General features: G+C 47.4%; 1 protein-coding gene across 4 annotated transcripts; it reads left to right on the forward strand.

Moving 5' to 3' along the window:
* The first annotated feature begins 4,281 nt into the window (after window positions 1–4,281).
* On the forward strand, window positions 4,282–21,109 carry ZNF518B (zinc finger protein 518B). Of its 4 annotated transcripts, none has more exons than XR_011484562.1 (3): window positions 4,282–4,384; window positions 14,448–18,782; window positions 20,867–21,109. XR_011484562.1 is itself a non-coding variant. In XM_020913315.2 (3 exons), the coding sequence occupies exon 3, from the start codon at window positions 14,635–14,637 to the stop codon at window positions 17,866–17,868; it is 3,234 nt and encodes a 1,077-aa protein (XP_020768974.1). In that variant the 5' UTR covers window positions 4,284–4,384; window positions 6,873–7,167; window positions 14,448–14,634; the 3' UTR covers window positions 17,869–21,109. The 4 variants fall into 4 exon arrangements, 3 of the variants coding, with proteins under 3 accessions (XP_020768969.1, XP_020768974.1, XP_020768966.1); XM_020913315.2 differs by adding an exon at window positions 6,873–7,167 and having other exon boundaries at window positions 4,284–4,384; window positions 14,448–21,109; XM_020913307.2 differs by lacking the exon at window positions 4,282–4,384 and adding exons at window positions 4,983–5,380; window positions 6,873–7,167 and having other exon boundaries at window positions 14,448–21,109.
* The last annotated feature ends 1,869 nt before the right edge of the window (window positions 21,110–22,978 follow it).

Here is a 22,978-nt window from a genome sequence, read left to right on the forward strand (position 1 = left end):
TGCCATGCCCTCCTCCAGGGGATCTTCCCCACCCTGGGATTGAACCGGAGTCTCTTATGTCTCCTGCATTGGCAGGCATGTTCTTTACCACTAGCGCCACCCACCCCACTTCTAGCATTGCCTAATATTAATCATATATTTCATTAACTGTTTAAGATCTACAACTCCCAACAAAATGAATGCTCCCTGAAAGTAGAGCCTTATCTTGTTCCTCTGACCTCAGACCGAGCCTGCACCTGTACTAAACAGGCACTCAAGGAATGCTTGTTGAATAGATATATAAGCTCCCAGCCCTTACACTCAATGTCTTATCTTGTTCACATGTCTTCCCTCCTCTCTCTCATATGTTAGGCAACCATATATGGGAGCTTGTATTAACTGTAACAAATAGAAATTTCTATCAGGGTTCTGGAGGTGAGCAGTCAGCAGAGCCTCCGTCCCTCTGAAATCTCTAGGATAGGACCCCCCCTTTTTTCCCCCTTTTCAGCTTCTGATAGCCCTAGGCATTCCTTGGCTTCTGGCAGCATAACCCCAATCCTGGCTTGTCTTTACCTGGCCCTTTGCTCCATAAATGTCTGTGTCTTCACATGATCTCTGAATCTCTTCTCCTCTTCTTTTAAAGACACCAGTCATATTGGACTGCAGCCTTCCTAATGAAGGATCTTACCTTAACTACCTCTGTAAGGACCCCATTTCCAAAGAAGTTCGCATTCACAGGAGTGAATTCCCATCGTCATTTACTGGGCTTTAATATCTTTTAAGGGGGCATAACTCAACCTATAACAGAGGTGGTCCATGGAACACTGAAAAGAAACCGCTCAACTAAGCTGGAGGGTGGGGATGAAGACAGGAAGGGCAGCCGGTAAGTAGAGGACATGTGCGCCGGCTGACCAGCCAGCATTTCTGGGTGAACTCTCCTCCATCAAAAGACCTCTAGGGGACAACACTTCAACTTTAAGGGTTTCCACAAAAGTGGTTTCTACCCCGGCTTGGCCCCTTTCCAGGTGATAAATACCCAATTTCCAGACCCTCCACAAAGCATTTTATCTCCCTGTATAATAATTGGGCTCCTGAGAAGTAGAAACCTATCAGGGACTATGCTAAGCCTCGACCTGCCTTCTCTTTTTTAAAGTTGACAATTGCTTGTGACTAGGACCTCTTCTTCACTGAATTTTACAGGAGAAACTGAGGTTCAGCCAGGTTAGGGAGCAGGCTCAAGGCTGTGTGTATAACCAGTTCTAACTCCAGAGAAAGCTCCAGGAAACCCAGAGGTACTCTTTGTCAGTTCCATGTGACTCAAGGGGGCACAAGTGTAATGCACAAGTGTGTGTTACACAGACATCAACAATGATTTAGGCTAAATTACAGGAAAAAATTCTCTAACACTTGTAATTAACAGTTTTTCCTGATTTGGCTCTTTCTGCCATCAGAGATTTCCGGGTTATTGCCAGTTTGGATTCTTCAATGCTCTTCTGAAACCCAGCCCACTCTTCAGGGTGACTTCGAGCTATCTACTTCATTCTCTCTGATACAAACTGGCCATAAATGTGTTTTTCCGAGAAGAGGTTCACTAGCTTCTCCACCCTAAGAGACAGAGGACCGGGAAGCACCCCAGCAATGGCTCTGGCAGCACACAACAGGGGTTACAGCTGCTGCTGGTGATCCACCTCTGGTTTGCCATTCTCTCTGCCAACTCTTGCTATCTCAGTGGTGGGCATTTTTGCCTGCTATTGGTCCTGTCATCCTGAACGCCACTCCTCCGTGTGGAAGAACCATCCCAGCCCTGCTGGCCAATATCTATGCACCTGGCCTTCGACAGGAAGGTGCTGGAAACCAATCTTACTCCATCCGGAGACTTGAAATAAACTTTTGGCTGTTTTTCCTGAAGAAACTTCGCTTCCGGGTGACGCTACTCCCCCTTCCCAATCTGGTCCTAATTAGGAGAAATTGTCTTTTGTAGAGAGCAGCATCAGAGTCAGTGATGACGGAGACTCTAGCAAAACAGCCCCTCTTCTTTCTTTGGGGAGGCGTGGCTCTATTCGCGGTATAGCTTCCTTCTGGAAGGTCGGAAGTGCACGAGGGAGTAGTTCTTCCCCCCACACCCAAACAGTCCTGGAGTTCTAAGCAACAGGAGAAAATGGTGGCATGGCAAACTCCATCTACAGATTCTCCTACAATCACCGTCCCATCTGACTCTCGAAACAACCTACATAATAAAAATGAGGCTCTGGGCTTCAGACCTTAGGAAGCATTACTACGAACAAAGCTAGTGGAGATGATGGAATTTCAGTTGAGCTATTTCAAATCCTAAAAGAAGATGCTGTGAAAGTGCTGCACTCAATATGCCAGAATATTTGGAAAATTCAGCAGTGGCCACAGGACTGGAAAAGGTCAGTTTTCATTCCAATCCCAAATAAAGGCAACGCCAAAGAATGATCAAACTACCGCACAATTGCACTCATCTCACATGCTAGCAAAGTAATGCTCAAAATTCTCCAAGCCAGGTTTCAGCAATACGTGAACTGTGAACTTCCAGATGTTAAAGCTGGTTTTAGAAAAGGCAGAGGAACCAGAGATCAAGTTGCCAACATCCACTGGGTCATAGAAAAAGCAAGAGAGTTCCAGAAAAATATCTACTTCAGCTTTATTGACTATGCCAAAGCCTTTGACCCTGTGGATCACAATAAACTGTGGAAAATTCTGAAAGAGATGGGAATACCATACCACCTGACCTGACTCTTGAGAAATCTCTATGCAGGTCAGGAAGCAACAGTTAGAACTGGACATGGAACAACACTGGTTCCAAATAGGAAAAGGAGTACGTCAAGGCTGTATATTGCCATCTTGCTTATTTAACTTATATGCAGAGTACATCATGAGAAACTCTGGGCTGGATGAAGCACAAGCTCGAATCAAGATTGCCAGGAGAAATATGAATAACCTCAGATATGCAGATGACACCCCCTTATGGCAGAAAGTGAAGAAGAACTAAAGACCCTTGATGAAAGTGAAAGAGGAGAGTGAAAAAGTTGGCTTAAAGCTTAACATTCAGAAAACTAAGATGATGGCATCTGGTCACATCACTTCATGGCAAATAGATGGGGAAACATCGGAAACAATGACTGACTTCATTTTGGGGGGCTCCAAAATCACTGCAGATGGTGACTGCAGCCATGAAATTACAAGACACTCCTTGGAAGGAAGGTTGTGACCAACCTAGACGGCATATTAAAAAGCAGACACATTACTTTGCAAACAAAGGCCCCGCTCAGCAAGGCTATGGTTTTTCCAGTAGTCATATATGAATGTGAGAATTGGACTATAAAGAAAGCTGAGTGCCCAAGAATTGATGCTTTTGAACTGTGGTGTTGGAAAAGCCTCTTAAGAGTCCCTCGGACTGCAAGGAGATCCAACCAAAGGAGATCAGTCATGGGTGTTCATTGGAAGGACAGATATTGAAGCTGAAACTCCAATACTTTGGCCACCTGATGCGAAGAGCTGACTCATTTGAAAAGACTCTGATCCTGGGAAAGATTGAGGGCAGGAGGAGAAGGGGATGACAGAGGACGAGATGGTTGGATGGCATCACCAACTCGATGGACATGAGTTTGGGTAGACTCCAGGAGTTGGTGATGGACAGGGAGGCCTGGCGTGCTGCAGTCCATGGGGTAGCAAAGAGTTGGACACGACAGAGCGACTGAACTGAAACTGAAACTGGGCTTCGGTCTGACGTTCCCCATCTTTGGAAAAGAAAATACTGAGACTCCGAGAGGTCCAGGGACTTCTTCGCCCAAGGTCCCACGGCGAGGATGCAACGAAGTTTCAAGAATCGGGATTCGAACCTGGGTCTTTTAAGGCCAGTTCCTTCACGGCGGCTTTCAAGAGAGAGAGAGACACACAGAGAGAGAATTTGGAAGGCTGAAGACCGGAGCTCCTTTGCTACTCCTGGACTTGAAGCTCCACGAGGGCAGGGAGCAAAGGCCTTCTTCCTCTGGGCCCACGATCGCTCGGCTTGGGTCAACGATATAGAAGCACGACCGGTTCTCCTTTGGCGGGGGCGAGCGGCTCTCGGGGCCAGCGTGATATCGCACCGCAGCGGATGTAGAGGCTCCGGGTGCGAGCGCTGAGCTCAGGAACCCCGGGGGTGCTCGGCAAGGATCTGAGAGCCGGCTGGGGAGGGCGCAGCCTTAGGGACCTCGGGCGCCGGGCGCGCTCCGGACGGGCCTCCACCTGCACTGCGCACGCGCGGCGTCGCCGGGCTCCGCCCCCCGAGTAGGGACCTACAGCGGGCGCGGCGGCGGCGGCGGCGGCGGCGGCGGCGGTGGCCTGGCGCTGGCGGTGTAGACAACCCCCTTTCTCTGCGGGACCCAGACCAGCCGGCCCGGTGAGTGACTGAGCCGGTGGAGGGGCGAGGGTGCCGGGTCCCGCGTGTGCGGGGTAGGCGGGCGGGCCCAAGGGTGCGGAGAGGGGCCGCGCAGGGTACAGAGGCCAGACGAGGCCGTGCCGGGCGCGGGCTGCCGGGGCCGGGAGGTGCGGGGGCTTGGCCTCCGCGTGCCCGGGGCTGCTCGGCCGGGCGTCTGTGGCCGGAGGCCCCGGGGCAGATGCGAGGCGGCCGCGGGCTCGGGCTGGACGCGGAGGAGGAGGAGGGGGCGGCGGCCTGGACGGGAAAGGGGGGGGGGGGTCCCCCGCCGGGCCTGACTGAGTGTGGGAGGAGGGGCGCGGGGCTGGGATTGGGGGGAAGGGGGCGCGGAGCCCGGGATCGCGGACCCCCGGGGGTGGCGGTAGATCTGCGCGCCCGACGCCCCCGCGCTCGTCCGCCTTTGTGCCGCTGCGATCCCGCACGCTCGCCCCCGAGAGCGCCGGGTCGCGACCCTCGACTGCGGTGGCGGCGGCGGCAGCGTCCCGGCTTGCGGGGCGCCGGGCCCGGCCTCCTCCGCCCGCCCCCAAGCGTTTTAAATGATGCATTTCTCCTGGGAGAGCTCCTACCGGTCGGCTCCGAGCAGGAAGTGTCGTCAGGAGGGCCATTTTTAAAGCCTCCTGCGGGCCTCGGAGGTCCGCGTTGACGTGGTCCGGTCTCCGAGACCAGAAGGACGCCCCCACCCCCGCGCCGCCCTTCCCCCGCCGCGCGCCGCTCCCCGCTCCCCCTGCTGGAAGGGGGCGCGGTGTTAACCGTCTGCGCCCCCCGCGCCTGCCGTTCCCCGCAGCCGTGCTGCGCGACGTGGACTCGCCCTGGATAACGCCAACCGTCGGTGTGCGCGTGCCAATAATAAACTGGAAAACCCGACTTGGCATTGTCTTTCCTTGGGAGTTTGGGGGCACGTGCCCAGGGTCGGGCTTGTCCATGGAGGGACTCTGTGCTGGAGAGGGGCGTAAAGGGACGGTAAATGCGGTTGGTCTCCTTCTATAAATGCTGACGTCACTCTTTGGGGGACCTTACCCCAGTCCCAGATGCTTTTGTATCTTATTGTCTTGGGGGCGGTCTTTGGGCAGTTTAAAGCCAAAGAGACCATGCAGGGTGCAAAAGAACGAAAATGCCCAAATCGGAAAGGGAAAAAAGCCAAAGGAGAGAATGAAGAAAACACTTAAGTTCCTCTGTATACGGTAGTTATCCAGTGTATCCCGTGAAAATACCCATAATTTATAAAAACTGGGATAGTGAACAGTTTATTAACCTAAGGTAGGAAAATGAAAAGTGAACTACTAAGTACTAAGCACTGTGTTCTGATTAAAAACGAACGTCTACACGCCTAAACTGTGGTGTTAGATCCCTGAAACATTACCCCTTAAGCTTAGAATTGAAGCCACCAAGAGTGAGACAAAACGTTGGTCTCCTGGAGCAGGCAGCCCTTTCTTATGGAAGAGCAGAGAGGATAGGAATGTGTTCCTTTATCTCTGAGTCAGGTATGCAAAGTTCATTCCAATCCCTGACTCTTCCCAGCTGGAGATACTGGCCCAGCAAATGGTGGTTTAAAAACCAGTATCCCAGTATAGTCTGTTTAGGTAGAATACAAATGTTTGACTTTTAAAATTGTATCAATGTTATCCTTAACCTAGGATGCATTTTAAAAAGCTTTTTATTTTTTAATCTTGGATCTAATATAGCCTTGAAAAATAATACTTTTGTACGTATTTAGTTTTGTTGGGCTGCTAAACATTTATTGCAAGGTGCTTCTTGGAAACAGACAAAGGAGGTCATTATTTATTGGGCCTCCTCCTTCATGTGTTATGCCAAACTAATGTAGATTTTTAAAAGTCTAGTAATAGCGATTTAAAAATACACATAGGTCTACTGATCTATTCACTTGAAAGTGAGGAGATCTGGCCAGTTTATGAGGAGAAAGAAGAACAAAGAACATTGTTAGTGTCGCCAGGAAGGCTGACATTTTTTTCATTCATCGACTCTTTCATTCAGCCAATACACATTTGAGTGCCTTGTGTGACCAAGCCTGTGGTAAGCGGGGTCCCCACCAGTGAAGCTTTCTCGGTCTCGATTGTTCTCAAGCAGCCTGGTACAGATGGCATTTTCTTTGTTCAGACTCAGCCAACTGCAGTCCCTAGAATGCATCTTGGGGATGAAAGTGGCTGGAGACCATCGGATCCAGACATTCTCATCCTAGCTGGGGAGTGGGGAGGCATCAGAATGACCTGGGAAGAGTGTGAGCCTTGTGCCTGAGCCTACCCCCAGAGAAGTGGTCTGAGTCATTCTTCCACCTGAGTCCTGGGAAGCCTTTTCCCCTTTTATTTTAAGCTCCCTTGCTGGAGAAGCGCTTTGGGGGCTCAGCCTCCTTTTTCTCTACAAGCAAGAAGGACATGGAGAAACCAAGGCTACACAGACCCAGGATTTAAACCCCAGTGTCTGGCTTCTGTTGCAGGACCTTTGTACGGTGCTTCGCTGCCTCCCAGGGTTCTGAGCATAGAGGCCTGTGTCAGAGCCTGGGGTTGAGACCAGATAGGACTCGGTGCCTGGGAAGAGCCCATGGGACTTGGCATGCTTTTGACTCACTCAGCTGCTCGATGGCTCCGGGCAGGAAGTAAGAATGGTGCCCACCTGTGACTGCTGTTCCCAGCCTCCCTGAGCAGGGTAGCAGAAGGAATTTAGGTTAGACGCCAGCTGACCGACTCCATGACCTGGGAAAAGCCAGTTTCTCCGGAACTTACAAGAAGCAGGTAATTGGAGGGGGCACTTTGAGGAGTAATGAAGGTAATGCATGAATCTGCCTCCATACCCCACCCCCCGCTTCCACCTGACTTGGGCCGCAGTGCCCAGCATTGGTAACACAGCTAGCCACTGAGAGCATGGGCATCAGATCACTAGTGTAACATTTACCACCTCCCTGAAACACCTGTTTACTTTGCTGCATCCTCCGTCCACACTTTCTTAAAGACAGCAGGCTGGGCAGGGGTCCAGTAAATAGCCCTGACTCATGCCCATTGTGCTCACGCCGTGCCAGGCATGTTTCAGTTTCCAAGAGTCTGCAAACGGGTTACTGTCATTACACACTCCACAGGGCATCAGTGATGATGTTTCCAAAGTCAAAAGTCTAATAAGCAAGAGTCTACCAGAGTCTACCTTCCGGTGTCATTCCAGTTAAGGCAGCGGCCTTGCCTCACCTCCAGGCGCCCAGGGAAGAATTGGTCTGTGAAAGGTTGCACAGGAGCGTTGAGATACGACACTTGCTCCGCTGCAGCTGTAACGTCCAGTGAGGGTTCTCAACCTTGACTGCACGTTAGAACCACCTGGCAGGCTTTTAAAACACCCTGAGCCTTCCCCCCACACACAGGGGGGCCCAGGCATCATTGTTTTTAAAGCTCCCCAGGTAAATTTGCTATGTAGGAGAGTGACTAAACATCACAGAGACCTCGTTAAAGAAATTTAGCATCCCAGACATATTCTGACAGGTTGACTACCCTGATGTAGCCAAGGTTAAGAATCAGTGGGAAGTAATTTTTGTTTGTTTAATTATACTTATTTATTTAACTCTTACTCCATTTCTTCTACAAAACTTTGACTTTAAGGCAAAAAAATAGAGGGAAGTACAAAGATGTATTTGTCCTTCATTTTTATCACCTTTAGAGACCTGAAGTCACTAGGAACGTTTAATAAGTAGTACTACCTTGTGTTTGAAAGTGAAAGTAGCTCAATCATGTCCGACTCTTTGCAACCTTATGGACAACATAGTCCATGGAATTCTCCAGGCCGGAATACTGGAGTGGGTAGCCTTTCTCTTCTCCAGGGGATCTTCCCAACCCAGGGATCGAACTCAGGTCTGCTGCATTGCAGGCAGATGCTTTATCAGCTGAGCCACAAGGGAAGCTGTCTTTCTTAAAATGCTAGCAAGAGCATAGTTGCCTCTTAAGTTTTTTTTTTTTTTTAACATGTATAGAACCCTAAGTTTTGACACTAGTCATATTCTTTGTTTAGAAATGTTATCTCTTAAATTGTTCAAAAATAATAACTTCTTTTGTTCCCTGATGCTGTCTCAGTTCATGCGCTCTGCAGTGTCAAGCCTGCCCCTCGGGAACTCCTTTGTGGCCTGGAGAGTGGGGGAGAAGAGCCTTGCCTCCAGCCAGAGACTTTTTATCTCATTAGGCTTATTTGTTAAACTAAGAATCTGCTCCTCTGTGATGGCTGGAATCTTCTACACTTGAAAGAATCTTTCTTAACCAGAAATATGTTGGCTTATTTCTTGACAAAACCTGTAGCTTGCCAAACATAAGGCTACCTGCTCACTGCATACACCATTTCCTCAGGTCAGTCATGTCAATTAGGGTATAACTCCCATTTTACAAGTGAGGAAACTCAGGCCAAGAGAGGTTAATGAGTCCAGAATGACACAGCTCCAAGTCAAAACCTAGGTTTTAAACCTTGCTCCTGGTAACCCATGAAGATTGCTCTTCCCACTCTCGTGCACTTTCTTTCCACCTGGAAAGCTGAGGAATCAGAACACAGGCTCCCTTGCCCAGACTTCTTGCCTCATTCTGCATGCTCCAAGTGATACACTTGGATTCAGAAGGAAGTCTAAGGTCCCAGAGGTGTACATTTGTCAGCAACATTTAGAAGTTTTTCTTGCCATCAAGGTGGCCATCAGTTCAGTCATTTCAAGTGAAAGTAGATGAGAACAAAGAAAATACTTCACTGATGTTTCCCAGTGTGTGGATCTATCTACCAATTCAGTTCAATTCTGATTGTTTGTCTGAAAAACTTCTTGCTGAGTGAGAACATTGTTTCTCCTTGAATACTGACTTACTGGGGAGGTGTTGGCAGTTTACACACCTAATGTTGGACTGTTGCCCTGACCAGGTATCACTCATTTACATACTAATGATCACTTAGGGGTAGAATGTTTTAAATTTTTGGTTATTGAAAAAATAAATAAATTTTTGGTTATTGAGACACGTTACTTAGACTAGCCTATGCTCTCTATGGCTTAATAGACAAAATGAAAGGATTCCTGTCTTCGAAAAGCTTTCTCATTTGCTTCTCTGTCCAAGAAAGGATGCAGTCAGCCAGCTAAAATTTACTGAGTTTGGTGGGCATCTCATGAACATAAGATGTATGTGATAATCTGTGTAGCATACATATGATTTAATTGCCTAGCAACTTAAAAAAAAAAAAATTGCTCATTAACATCTAGTGTGGGAACACATTCATTTGCTACAGGGATAATGCACAATTTAGCTGAACTTGGAAAGGAAAAAGTCTGTCAGTACACTGGATTATGTGTAAACCTAAGTTGTAGTGAACACTCTTGTGGATAAAGCATCTTTTCCTTGGCAACTATAAGCACCTCTTGGCCTGTTTGCCACTAAGGCAAGGTGGATGGCTTGACCCCAGAGGTGAATTCCCTTTTAGACAGTGCAACCTGGCAGCTGTAATTAAAATTATAAAATGAGATTCACTGTATACTCCAGAAAAAGCCAGGTAACAAAGAAGTATGTGTTTTAGCTCCTTGGACTACTTATGTGATAGGCACCATTTCTTCTTCTATTTTCTTCATAAAATAAGGGAAAATAATATTTTTAGCAGTTGTGTGTGAGTGACTTAGAACCTAAGTGCTTATAGTCACACTGTCCCATTCAGTCCTCACCACAGCCCTGAGATACAGTAGTAATTGTTCAGTCGCTCAGTCATGCCCAGCTCTTTGTGGCCCCATGGACTGTGGGGCACGACAGGCTTCCCTGTCCTTCACTATCTCCCAGAGTTTGCTCAAACTCCTGTCCATCGAGTCGGTGATGCCATCCAGCCTTCTCATCCTCTGTCGTCCCCTTCTCCCGCCTTCAGTCTTTTCCAGCATCAGGGCCTTTTCTAATGAGTCAGCTCTTGACATCAGATGGCCAAAGTATTGGAGTTTCAGCTTCAGCATCAGTCCTTCCAATGAATATTTCAGTAGGTACTGCTACTGTCTGTTTTATAGTTGGACAGTTTGCTTCAGGTCAGGCCTGGAAAGCAATGGGATAGGCTTGGAAACCCTATGATCTGATTCCAGAATCTGCTGCCTTAAACATTGTTTTCCTGCTTTCTGTCCTTCTATTGACACTTGACATGTCCAGTATTTAGAAATCAGATGCTTTCTTTTTAATAAAAACTTACATGCCCTTCATGAGTTTTATAGCCCTCAATGTCACTGGACTGGTTTCTAACAAACTCAACGTTTTTCTCCATCTGTCCCTCCAAATAAATGTTTAAGTCACCAGGTCAAGTGAGCTCAAAGTCAGAAGGAAAACCTGGCAGTGGTGGGTGCTGCTAGGCTTTTTCCCGGGAAAAGGCAGGACTCAGTCTAATGGAAGCATGTTTGTCACACATTGTGTGCCTCCTCTTTGTCCATGGAAGTCATCTTTTTCTGATGCTGGAGGTAATCGTGCATTATAAAGCACACTTTTCACCCTTTAAAAACGGGCAGCTTAACATTAACTTTTATTTACCATGTCCGAAGTTAATAATACTAAGTATCTTCTGTGTTTTTGAGAGCCTTTCTGAGTGAACTTTAAAAAAGTATGTCTCTAGTCCTAGGAGATCCAAGGCAGAGATGTTGTAAAGGGTACCGTGAGTTTGGAAGGTAGGTGATCCCTGAGACTGATGTTACTCATAATTGGTTAGTGGCCTCTCAGCATCTGGCCCACACATGGCCCTTACACCGACAGTGTCTTGTGTAATTCTTGGTCATCAGTTCACTGGGGAGTAATCTGCCAGAGGGCCCAGGTTCACAGGTGGCTGTACCTGAGTGTGAACGAGGTAGAGAAAGGAGCGTGGAGGGAGCAAGGTCCTGGGGACGCATTTCAGGTGTGCTTGGCACAGCGTCAGTGTCCAAGTGTAAATGCCAACGTCAGAGCCATCTCCTCCTTCCACTGTGTCCGTTTACCTCTGTCTTGGATGCTACATCTGAGATCTTTTTCACCCGTGACTAGCTGCACATTATGATGGCCAAAGAGAACTTTGTTTTGAAGAAGCTGGACATCTTTGTTACCTGGACGGAGGGAAGCACCAAGGTAGAAACTGTATAGTTTTGAGACTGGCTTAGAGGCCAAGAAGGTACTTTGCAGCAGGTGACGTCATTGGGTCATGCATGGCCTAGCACCTTGACTCCCCCATTAAACTGTATTTTCTAATCACAGTTCATGCTTCGTATTGGCGCTTGCTTCTGTGGATTCCTTATTCAAAATAGCTGCTGGCATGGCCTTGCAGAAGCACCTCCAGGAGGCACCTGCGCTGCGGAGGCACTGAGCAGGTGTGGTTGGTTCTCTAGACTTTCTGCCAGTGGGATGTTCTCCACTTTTCGCTAAGGTCTTTATCACCCAGTCCAAGTCTCCAGTCCGGGGGGAATGACACCTCCACCTTTCGAAAGGATTTGGAGAGGAAATGGCAAAACTGCCTATTCTGTTTGTTTTTTAAAGAGTTGGTAAGCAGGTTATACCAGGCAAGCAAGTTACTTTCTCCCACGTCCCCTCCTTTTCCCTCCCTCCCTCCCTCTCTTTCTTATCTCTCCTATTCCTTTCCCTGCTCTCCTTCCTCTCTCTGTTTCTTGCTCACTCAAGATTATGAGGCTGGTATGCACATCTTGTAAACAGAATTGAGACGGGACGAGAGAGGGAAGGGGCAGATAAATGACTGGTCTATCTGGGATTCAGTGGTTTGTAGCTCCAAGGTCAAGATCTGAGAAAGTTACAGGGATGCTGGTTTCAGTTTTATTGAAGGGCAAATTCTGGACAGTGAAACTGCCCAAAGAGGGAAGGAGTTTGGTGTCTGGCAGTTACTAGAGCTTCAACTGTATGATCAGCTGGCGAAGATGGTTTAAAAGATTGAATTGTTGCTGGAAGTCTCAGCCATTGATTTCTGATCGTGCCTTTTCATCAGAATTACATGACTGACCACGGGCACCTCTTCCCCATCTCTCTCCCACTGAAGTTTAGATTTGTGAGCTTTGTGGTGAAGCCCAGGAGCATCTCTCTTTGCTATGATTCTGTGGCTCCTCCAGCTTCAGGAACCACTGGATCAGATCCCCTTTTCAGCCTGTGCATTCCTCGGATCAGTGGTTTTCTTAGGCTCTGCCTGCAGCCGTTGCTTCCTCTGTTTTAGTAGGATGGAAATGCCAACTGAACATGTGGGCAATAGTAGCATTCTTAGATGATCAAATGTGTATGACTTCAGCCTTTCAGACTTATTTTGTGTGGCCCTTGGCTTGTGAGCAGGATCCCAGAAGGAAAGGGCTAATTCCCATTCATGTTTCTTTCTGCCCATCTGAACAGACACTGAGGCCTTGTGTGACTCTTGACACTTGGGGAAGCGCTTGAAAAGTACATACACATTGTCTTGTATTCTTTAGCACTTTAGTCCTCATGCAGCTCTGTAGAGGAAGCTGGGTAAGTGTCTGTAATTCTGATTGCCAGATGATGAAAAAAAAAATGATGCGAGAAAGGTTGAAAGTGTTTTTTTTTTTTTAAGATCATGAAAGGAAGACTTTCCACAGATCCTAAACTAAAATGGCTTTTGCTTAGCTGATAGTTCTGTGTATGCTGAAAAAAGAATGTGTGGTGAAAGAAAACTATTTTTGTGTGAGAATCACTGCATTGCACTTGTTGTGGTACTGGCTCCAGACGACAGGAGTGCAGTCCCGGCTGCTTCCCTCTCCCCGTCTCCCTGCTGCCTTCGTTTCGCCCTCCCAGACCCGGGTCCCTGCAGCAACTGGAGGCAGTGGCTGGAATAAAGGTCAGGGCATGTCACGTCACAGCTCCAGCCTCTCCCCATGTCTCCCTCACATGCGGGAGAAGCCACGTCCTCATGATGCCGCACTGTCGGTCTTCCCTGGACCCGTCTCCCCTTCCCCCGACCAGATCTGCGCCCCCCCCGCCCAGCACCCCCTTTCTTGTTCACTGACCCCCAGCCTCCTTGCTGTCGCTCAGGTGCTCCAGGCCCACTTCCCACAGACCTTCGCCCTCCCTCTGCCTGAAGCGCCCTCCGCCCCAGTGTCGGCTTATCCTCAGGCCCCTCCTGACTGTCCACACCCCACACCCCAGCCCTGTGGCCTCGCCCCCTACTCAGCCCAGTCCCCCTGGCCTGGTTTTATGGCATGTTTTCCCCAATCACTGGCCACCTTTTGCCCAATAGAGAAACACTTGTTTTCTCCCCTCTCTGCACTCTCATGAGGGGAGGGGTGAATTTATTTCTCGTCACTGCCCTGTAGAAGCTGGAGCAGTGCCTGGCACCTGATAGATTCTCAGTAAGATGCGAAGCAGGTATTTGTCTGCCTTGTGTTGTCAGAATGTTGTTGGCTTCCTAGCACTTGTTCAAGCAGATGGGGTGTGTGAGAGAGCTGGGATCCATGCTCGTGACTCAGTGTACATAGAAACATATGGACCCTGGAGCCGGTGTCCTGGTTCTACCACTTATGTGTGTTTAGAAGCTAAAGTGACAAAAGGTATTAGGGAGGTTGATACAAAATTACACTTGTGTAGTTGCTAGATGCTCTCCATGACACTTAAAAGTAACTCACTCAGCAAAGGCCATCCTGAGTGACTGCCATGATTATTACCCTGCTAAAGTGATGAGTTTTAGAGGGTAGAGTTTGAAAATATTTTCAGTTGAGGCTTGTTATTTGCCAGTTCTATGGTACTACGTACTGTGTACCAGGGCTTCCCTGGCGGCTCAGCTGGTAAAGAATCCGCCTACAATGTGGGATACCTGGGTTCCATCCCTGGGTTGGGAAGATGCCCTGGAGAAGATGCCCATGGACTGTACAGGGTAGCAAAGAGTCGGACACGACTGAGCGACTTTGACTTCACTTCTTTGTACTGTGTTACTATCAACATGTGCACCAAGATAATAGGTGAAGATTTAGCATAAAATTCCCAAGGTCATTGAAATAGAGGGTAAGTCTGGAAACATGTTAGCTAAGCTAAACCTTAAGTTCCTGCATTAATCATGCTTTATGATTTCTTTATTTTCCCCTTAGTATTGCCTGGAATGTCAGAGAATTGGAAGCGGTCACGTTGAGGATCCTGACCTGCTTTATGAAGAAAGATAATTAAGTATGCTCCTAGGTACGCTGCCACAAAGTGTACCAAAGGTGCTTCCTAAGGATTTTATCGTGTGAAGTCTTTCTGGATCTCAGCGGGCTTTTTAGAAATGCAGATGAAGAGATGAAGGACATTGGACAGCAGCTCTGTAGCACTCAAGCTGGTGACGGGCGCAATGCCTTGACCATGTCACCCAAACAGCCCAATGCTCATCGAGGGACTCGACCAGACAGACCAGACGCTCAGACTCTTCTCTATCAAGGCTCCGAGGCGGAGGCTGCCGCCACGACTGTTGCCACGTGTGTAAAGTGCAAGAGTGTGCACGAGGCCCCACTTCAGGATCTGAAGAAGGGTACTGGGCAAAGCCAGAAGGAGGACAAATACGTCTGCTTCAAATGCAGCCTTGGCGCGGCCCCTCCCCATTTCCACTTTGTGAACAACAGTCGCAGTGCTGCTCAAGTAGGAAGTAAACCGGAAGCCATCTCAAGTTCTGTCAATCACAAGTTTAAGGTAAGGAACTTCAAGCCAGGCAAATACTATTGCGACAAATGTCGATTTTCCACAAAGGACCCCCTGCAGTACAAAAAGCACACGCTTCAGCATGAAGAGATTAAGTTCGTCTGTTCCCACTGCGGCTGCATTTCCTACACGAAAGGGGAGTTTCAGAGGCACCTGGTGAAGCACACAGGCGTTTTCCCTTATCGGTGTGAGTACTGTGACTATGGTGCTATCAGAAACGACTACATCGTCAAACACAGGAGGAGAGTCCACGAGAAGGCAGGGGCCAAACGGCTGCCCAAAGCCGTCGCCAGGCTGGAGCCAAAAAGGATCAGCGCCTCCAAGCAAAACCCAGAGCTTTCAAAAGCTTCCAGTCCCAGGACTGCGTTTCAAAATAAGTTGTCAGATCAGCTCTCAGGGTTTCCCCTCCACGCAAGTAAAGACAGGACGCACAGCATCACGTTGTTGCCTGAATCCAGAGAGTACCAGAAAGACGTGGTGTGCATCCCACACAAAGGGGCCCTGTCAGAGCCCACTGAGGTCAGCCTGCTGGGGAACAGAAGTGTGGAGGTGGAGGTCTTGTCCCCCTCGAAAGAGCCCGTGCAGCCGGGGATGCCGTTAACGGTGGTGGCGCCAGCCGAGCTCGTCGTCCCCGCCAACTGTCTAGCCCAGCTGATGGACGTGAAGGTTGTCAATGGAACGCAGCAGCTCGTGCTCAAACTGTTTCCCCTGGAAGAAACCAACTGCCTCGATGCCAGTGGAGGCGATGGAGGTAGTTCCGAACGTGGGTCTAAAGAGAGGAGTGCAAGCGAGCAGGAAAAAATGGCTTCCACAGAGCCCATGCAGTCCCTTGCGATCGAAGGGAATATCGGAAAACTTGCAGGCATCGGTAGTCTACAGTCATCAGTTCAGAAGCAACTTAAAAATGTGAAGTGGATGAGGTCTTACGATTTTTTCATGCCAAATTCTAGCCGGCACAGCAGCGGAGGATCCCTGCTCAACCCGGGGAGAGTTGAGAGTTTGCAGAGAAAAGGTTACCCGTATCCCCATAGAGCTGCTCTGCCTTCCATTGCCTTCAAAGGCCATTCTCCATTATCTCTAGTGAAAAACAGTGTCTTACGTGGTCTTGGAACTTCATCGAACTCTTTTCCATATAAAACTGCCCTTTCTTTTACTGAAGACAGAAGAAACTTACCCAGTGACTCGCAGCAGTTACTTCCTGTGTCAGCACCGCCTGCAACCATTTCCTTCTCTGGAGAAACGGACTCACTACCCCTATGTCAGAATGACGTGGACTCTAGGAATGAGATCAGCCTTCCTGCAAAAACAGTTGCCCCTCCCAGGAAGCTGCAAGACAGCCAGACACAGGAGCATAAGGCAGTTTCAAACACGGGCCAGACTTCCTCTCAACACAGAAGTGAATATTTACACATCAACATAATGGGAGAAGACAGAGTCAGAGCCCAACAGTCTGGGGATAAACCACTGGAATTAAAGAATCCCGACCAGACTAATGACTCCTTCGATGGTCCGGTCATCTCCTCAGTCTTTTCTCTGAGCTCTGGATCTGAAAACGTCCCTGAGGGCGTCAGGTGGAATAGTTCAACATCCAAAATAAAGTCAATTGAACTCTTGCGCAGAAAGATAGCCCAGTTAATCGAATCCTGTGGCAAGCCTTCATCTCTGGCTGCAAACAGCGCCCATCGACATCCTGTAGGGAAGGCGTCTAAGGTCACTTCAAAAGCCACGCCTGAATGCATCCAGGAAATTAACGTGTCCTTCACCAGTGCTGGCTGTTCCACGGGCATGCTCCCCAGACCTCAGGATGCTGGTGGTGTTAGTGGGCAGCTCATGCACCAGCAGGCGTATCCGAAGCTTGTCGAAGGCAGCAGTGGGAAAACCGAAAGCAGAGTGACCAAGAAGCCACATGTGGCTACTCCAGTGTTGATCCCCAAGGGGGCCGTGTTGAGGGTTCTTAATTCCTCTGAGGATTCCCACATTATAGAGGCGACCTGCGAAGCACCTGTCAATATCCCATGCAGTGAGACACAGTTAATAAAGCCCATTCCGCTCTGCCCAATGAAACGGACAGACCCGGACGTACAGTTTTTGACAAGTGAAAGTGGACCCATAGATATGTCCCCAAATCACGATCTGTCTTTTCGGCCTAAATCACGAAAAGAGAGTGCCCATTGTAGCACTGTGCCCAAAAAACCCAGACCCCTGCATGGCCCGCAAGGAAGCAGTGAAATGAGCAAGCAAACGAAACTGTTTCCCAGAAGTCTTCCCATCAGTAAAGGTAAACCCAGACAAATCAGCTCATCTAAGAAGAAAAGCAAAATCCAGACTGACCCCAGCCGCTGTTGCCGGGATCCTTCCATCTTTCAGGTTGCAAGACAGCTTCGACTGATTGCAGCTAAACCAGACCAGTTGATCAAATGCCCCCGTCGGAACCAGCCCGTCATTGTGTTAAACCATCCTGACGTCGACTCACCAGAGGTGTCCAACGTGATGAAGGTGATAAACAAGTACAAAGGCAACGTCCTCAAGGTGGTGTTGTCAGAGAGGACTAGGTGTCAGTTAGGCATGAGGCGGCACCACGTCCGACTGACCTACCAGAACGCGGAGGAAGCCAATCAGATCAAAAGGCAAATGATGCTGAAAATGAAACTGAAGAAGGTTCATAAAAACAACTACCAGGTGGTGGATTCCTTGCCTGATGACTCATCGCAGTGTATATTTAAGTGCTGGTTTTGTGGGCGGCTCTACGAGGACCAGGAAGAGTGGATGAGTCACGGCCAGCGGCATTTGATAGAAGCAACCAGAGACTGGGATGTTCTTTCTTCCAAGGGCAAATAAGTGAAAGGCCCGTCTCAGAAGCGCGGTGTTCTTCCGCCCTTTCAGTTTTTCCTGGTTTGGGTGGTTTGGTTGTGTGTCCCTTCCTCACTCAGTGGGGGAAATAGAGGCTGCAGGCATGGGAGGGCGGGTCAGTCTTGCGATCCTCCCAGGAATGCAGAGAGCCATGCATCTGAGCCCACGCCTGGTGCCTGGACCTCAGAAGGGTCTGTGTCCCTGAACGAGTGTGCATAGATTCACATACATGCATTTGTTAGGGGAGAAGGGAAACTCGGAACAGATTTTCAGTGGGATCTGAGATTTCAGTCAGCAGCCTTTTTCTGAGTAGATAACAAATCTTTTCTTATCCATTCAAAGGGGCAAGTTTAGAACGTTTGACACATGCTCTTTATATAACAAAATGCTACTGAAGAATTAAACCAAGGTCTTGGTGTGCACATCCCTTGTTTTTTTTTTTTTTTTTCCCTTTTTGCGTTAACTTATCTCCTAAATACTTGGTACATAATGGAGATTACATTTTCTACTTGGTTATCTTAAATTTGGTTGTAAGAAAGTGGCGTTCTTTTAAATCCCTCACCCACTCTGCAGTGCTGCTGAGTGTTCACTGTGGCACAGATAGATTGTGCTTTTGTTGACCCCTTTAAAGAATGATTCCAAAGTTTGGCCTGAGTTTGCAACAGCAGACGTTAGGGGAAGAATAAAAGATTTTCAAGCTTTTGCTTTCTTTTTCAAGTACCTTGATTTATGATGGTGGGGGAGGGAATGTGCCTTTTTGGAAGAAGAAAAAAAGAGAAAACACCTAAAGTTGTCTCCCGTTTGCCCTTATCACTCTCCCGAGAGTCAGCTGAGTAATCCACGTCCACTGTGAATGAACAGGCTCCTTTGAACCTGGATGACGTTTGGGGAGACAAGTCAAGGTAGGATTGGAAAGCAAGTTGGGGCTTTAGTGAGACTGTGAGTTTTGGTTTGGGAGCTCCCCACAAACCAAGGCTGGGGGCTGCAGGCTCTGTCTTCACCACCTGTGGGTCAGATGCTGCCCCCCCCCCCCCCCCCCCGCCGCCAGGTCGTATTCTGCCCTCCCTTGGTGGGTTTTCTGAACAGGCCCTTTTGTGGAATAGACCGCTTCCCCGCTCACCTGTCCACTCCTTACGATTTTTCCCTCCTGAAAACACTGTGAACAGGCAGGAATCTGCAAAATGGAAACCTCCCCACTGTCTTTATTCAGGCTCCAGGAACACTGTACCCTATTTTCATCGATGGTAATCTCTTAACTGATCTCAGCTGCAATCAGGCCTTCCCTGCTGCTCACCCCGCCTGGGAGGCGGCTCCACAAACGCTCCAGCTCCCCTCCACCAGCAGAAGGCAGGGCTGGCACTGGTCTCCGCAGCCCGCCCTCTGCACCACTGTGGCTGCATGGGCAGGTGGATGGCTTGGCAAGCACAGATCAGCCTGGGTTGTAGTCCTCACATGCCCCCCACCGCCCCCAGCCAGCCGCGAGCCGGCCATAACACAGAGCACAAATGCAAGGCAGCCCCAGGGCACATGCTTTCCTTCCTTTTGGACTCCTTCCTTAGAGAACCGGGGGGTGATTATATCTGAAAAGGGCATGAGCAGGCTTCTTGTTGGCTTGTCAGTTGAAGGCTTCCTGATCCTTTTCCACGTGGGGAAGTCTTAGGTTATCCTCTGATACATTTGATTGTTAATACTTTGTAGTTGGTTCTCATTGCAGATAAATTGACGTGGTTTGTGTGTAGTTTAATACATAATCATTACGTTGGTTTATTGGTTAGTTTTTATTGAAATTTGAAACTTGGGTTTTTTTATATGTGTATATACTTGTGTACACATATATTTTTTACCATATGAAGACTCGGTAGCTAATTTTCTGATTTCCTATTTTATAATGGAGTTATGTGGGCTGGAAAAATACAAAACATTTTATATTCTAGAAATAATTTATTTTGGCAGTACATTTTTATAATGGTCTGATCTCTATTTTAGAAAATGAAAGCACAGTAAGTGATGGGTCTGATTTCCATGAACAAATGGGTGTAGAAACCCCTGTGAACTGTTTCAGTACAGTATTTAGTCCTTGTGCATTTCCAGTTGGTGCTCTTTGGGAAATAGGTCGTGTGTACCACTTCACTACATAAAGGAGAGCATTCTTCAGTTTTATCCACAGAAGACTTGTTATCCCCCAACCACCCAGCATGAAAGAAGGCTCTTAAGAGTTGAAGGGAGAAGAAAAGGCTGTGACTTTTTTTTCCCCCCCTATACCTCACTGCTTGATAGCATCTTTCCTGAAAGGCTATACCCTTGATCTTCCAGGAAAGATGACCTTGAATCAGGTCAGAGTGTTAAGTGTCAACATGAAGTTTTCACACTTGGCAGCATCAACTGTTTTTCAAGTATTACCTAAAAGTCAACTAATGTACAGAGCAAAATTTTGTGAGTAGAACATGTAGCTAGGCTTCTTGAGATTTTCAGTACCTTTTAAGGAATTAAGAGAGCTTCCTGGAAGTCATAAAAAAATGAGAAAGCAAAACATGTCTGTCTTCCTTATATAAAGAACCTTAGAAAATAGTGTGTTAACATGTAGCTTAATGTCATGAAACGAACAAAATTGGAGAAGGTAGAGGCAGAGCTGTGTTGAGTATTTGTCGACTTTCTTACCTTAATTTTGAAGGATCTCTACTCACTAAATGTTATTCATAGTTCTTAATACAGAAGTCATTAACTTATTTTTTTAACGTAGACTTTCTTACTTTGGGGGATCAGGAATGAGATGATCTTCTTATATTTATGATATGACAGTGAAAAAAAAATTTTTTTAACATACCCAGAGGCTATTTTACTCAAATTTTTATTCCCAGTCCAAAACACTTTATGAGTCCCTCTTATGGGCCAAGAGTTGTTGGTTGAACTAAATTGAACACATTGTATTAACACTGAACACAGTGTATTAACCCTCCAAAGTTCCATCCCTCTTTTTTTTTTTTAGGACATAATGATATAAGCCACTCCAGAAAACGAAGACGTGATGCTGCTCAGCCTTTGGGGTATTTTTTGAATCTGTCAGTGTCTGATTGAGCAGAAAACAAAACATCACATAACATGTTGTAAGCATTATTATGTGTCCTGCATTAACAGTCTGTATCTCTGCTGCTCTGACTTTGAAACACGTTATGTATATAGATAGAGACGTTGGCGTAACTTTTGTTAAATAAAAACAACTGTTAAATTCTCTCCGTCCTTTCATTTCACATGTTCTGAGAGTTAGCTATTACACAGCCATCCTGTGATACATTTCTGAACCACATAAAAGCATCAGTCTACACAACACAGGTGCTTTGAATTCCATGAAAGTGTATTTTAAATTCGATGCACTGCTGGTTAACCAGGCATGACCTGAAATGAGGTCAGGTGACATTTTTGTTTGCTTTGACTTACCCTCACAAGAGATGCTGGTTTGAGCAGCAGCAGCAATTTTGGTAGCATGGTCCTCTCATCAGAGAAGGTGTCTGGGACCTGCCCTCCATGTGCAGCCTCAACTAGGAGTGGGGCTCAGGTGGGAGTGTCCCCAAGTAGTCAGGGAGCCTTGGGGGGCCAGGTGTGTGGGTGACACCCTCTAGCCAAAATGTATGTGATTGTTTATATCTGATTTCTCCACATTCTTGGAAAATATGAGGGTATTTGGTGAGGGGGCTTCATTCCCTCATCTTATTCCCAGTGCTCAAGGAGTCGAAAAGAGAAGAGATTTAGACTTGAGTTGAATATTGGCAAACCCTGAGAAAATACAGGAGGTAGGAGTTGCTGAAGTTCATCACTTTGGCTTATTACCTTGAGTTGAGTCATCCTCCAACAGTGTAGATCTAATTAGTTACCACCTTCAGTTATTTGGGCTTCCTAGGTGGCTCAGTGGTAAAGGATCTCCCTGACAATGCAAGAGACACAAGAGACTCAGATTCCATCCCTGGGTCGGCAAGATCTCCTGGCATAGGAAATGGCTACCCACTCCAGTATTCTTGTCTGGAGAATTCCACGTGCGGGGGATCCTGCCAGGCTACAGTCCACAGGGTCACAGAGTCAAGACACAACCAAGCCCATTTGACTGGTTATCTAGGGGAATAGAGATCAGATAAGGCAGCTGAAGCCCAAAGGGAATTTGTATAGCCCTGGACTTCAGGCTATGATGTCACTAGGATGGGAGATGGTAGCCAAGACAGACAAAGGCCAATAGTTGGGAAATGGCCCTCACTAATCTACATATTATAGTTTAAAAAAAAAAAAACTCGGAAAAGTTAATAACACCTGTTCATCAGGTTCACATGCCAGTGAGTGAAGTAGTGGACAGGACCTTGGGACAGGAAGCCCCGCGGTACCCTTCCTTTGATCTGTGAATCTCTCCGCCTTACCGTATATAGTGTTATATCGCCACAGGTGTCTGTGTAAATTGCCCTCCTGAGGTTCCAGCACATAGCAGACATACTCTAAGGTATCACATTTGGAAGTAGTCTAATAATGAGCAGTGCTGTCCAAATATAATACATGCACATATTCTTGACTACCTAGTAGCCACACTTAAGACAGCAAAAAGAGCAGATGAGAAAATGTTTTGCTTCAATACATTCAAAATGCGATTTAGCCATATTTCAACTTAAAACCTCGGAGAAGGCAATGGCACCCCACTCCAGTACTCTTGCCTGGAAAATCCCATGGATGGAGGAGCCTGCTAGGCTGCAGTCCATGGGGTCACTAAGAGTCAGACACAACTGAAGTGACTTAGCAGTAGGAGCAACATAAAACCTATTGAGATAGTTTCTGTGTGTAAACACAATGGGTGTATATATAATACGTATACTTTAAATGAAGTTTCAGAAGTCTGGTATATTTTAAGCTTAAAGCATGTTTCACTTCTGATGCTAAATTTTTAGTTGTAATGTAGTCCTATCAAAATATGTGTGTGTTTAGTGGAAAGATTGTGCTGCTTCAGTTAAAAAAATTCAGTTCTCTAGTGACCCTAGCCATGTTCCAAGTGTTCATTACCCGTAAGTGTCTAGTGTTTTATTATAAAGAATAGGAAAGGACAAAGGAAAATGACTCTATTGTAAAT

Source organism: Odocoileus virginianus, chromosome 29, assembly GCF_023699985.2.
Source record: "Odocoileus virginianus isolate 20LAN1187 ecotype Illinois chromosome 29, Ovbor_1.2, whole genome shotgun sequence".
In the NCBI taxonomy this organism is placed as follows: Eukaryota; Metazoa; Chordata; class Mammalia; order Artiodactyla; family Cervidae; genus Odocoileus; species Odocoileus virginianus.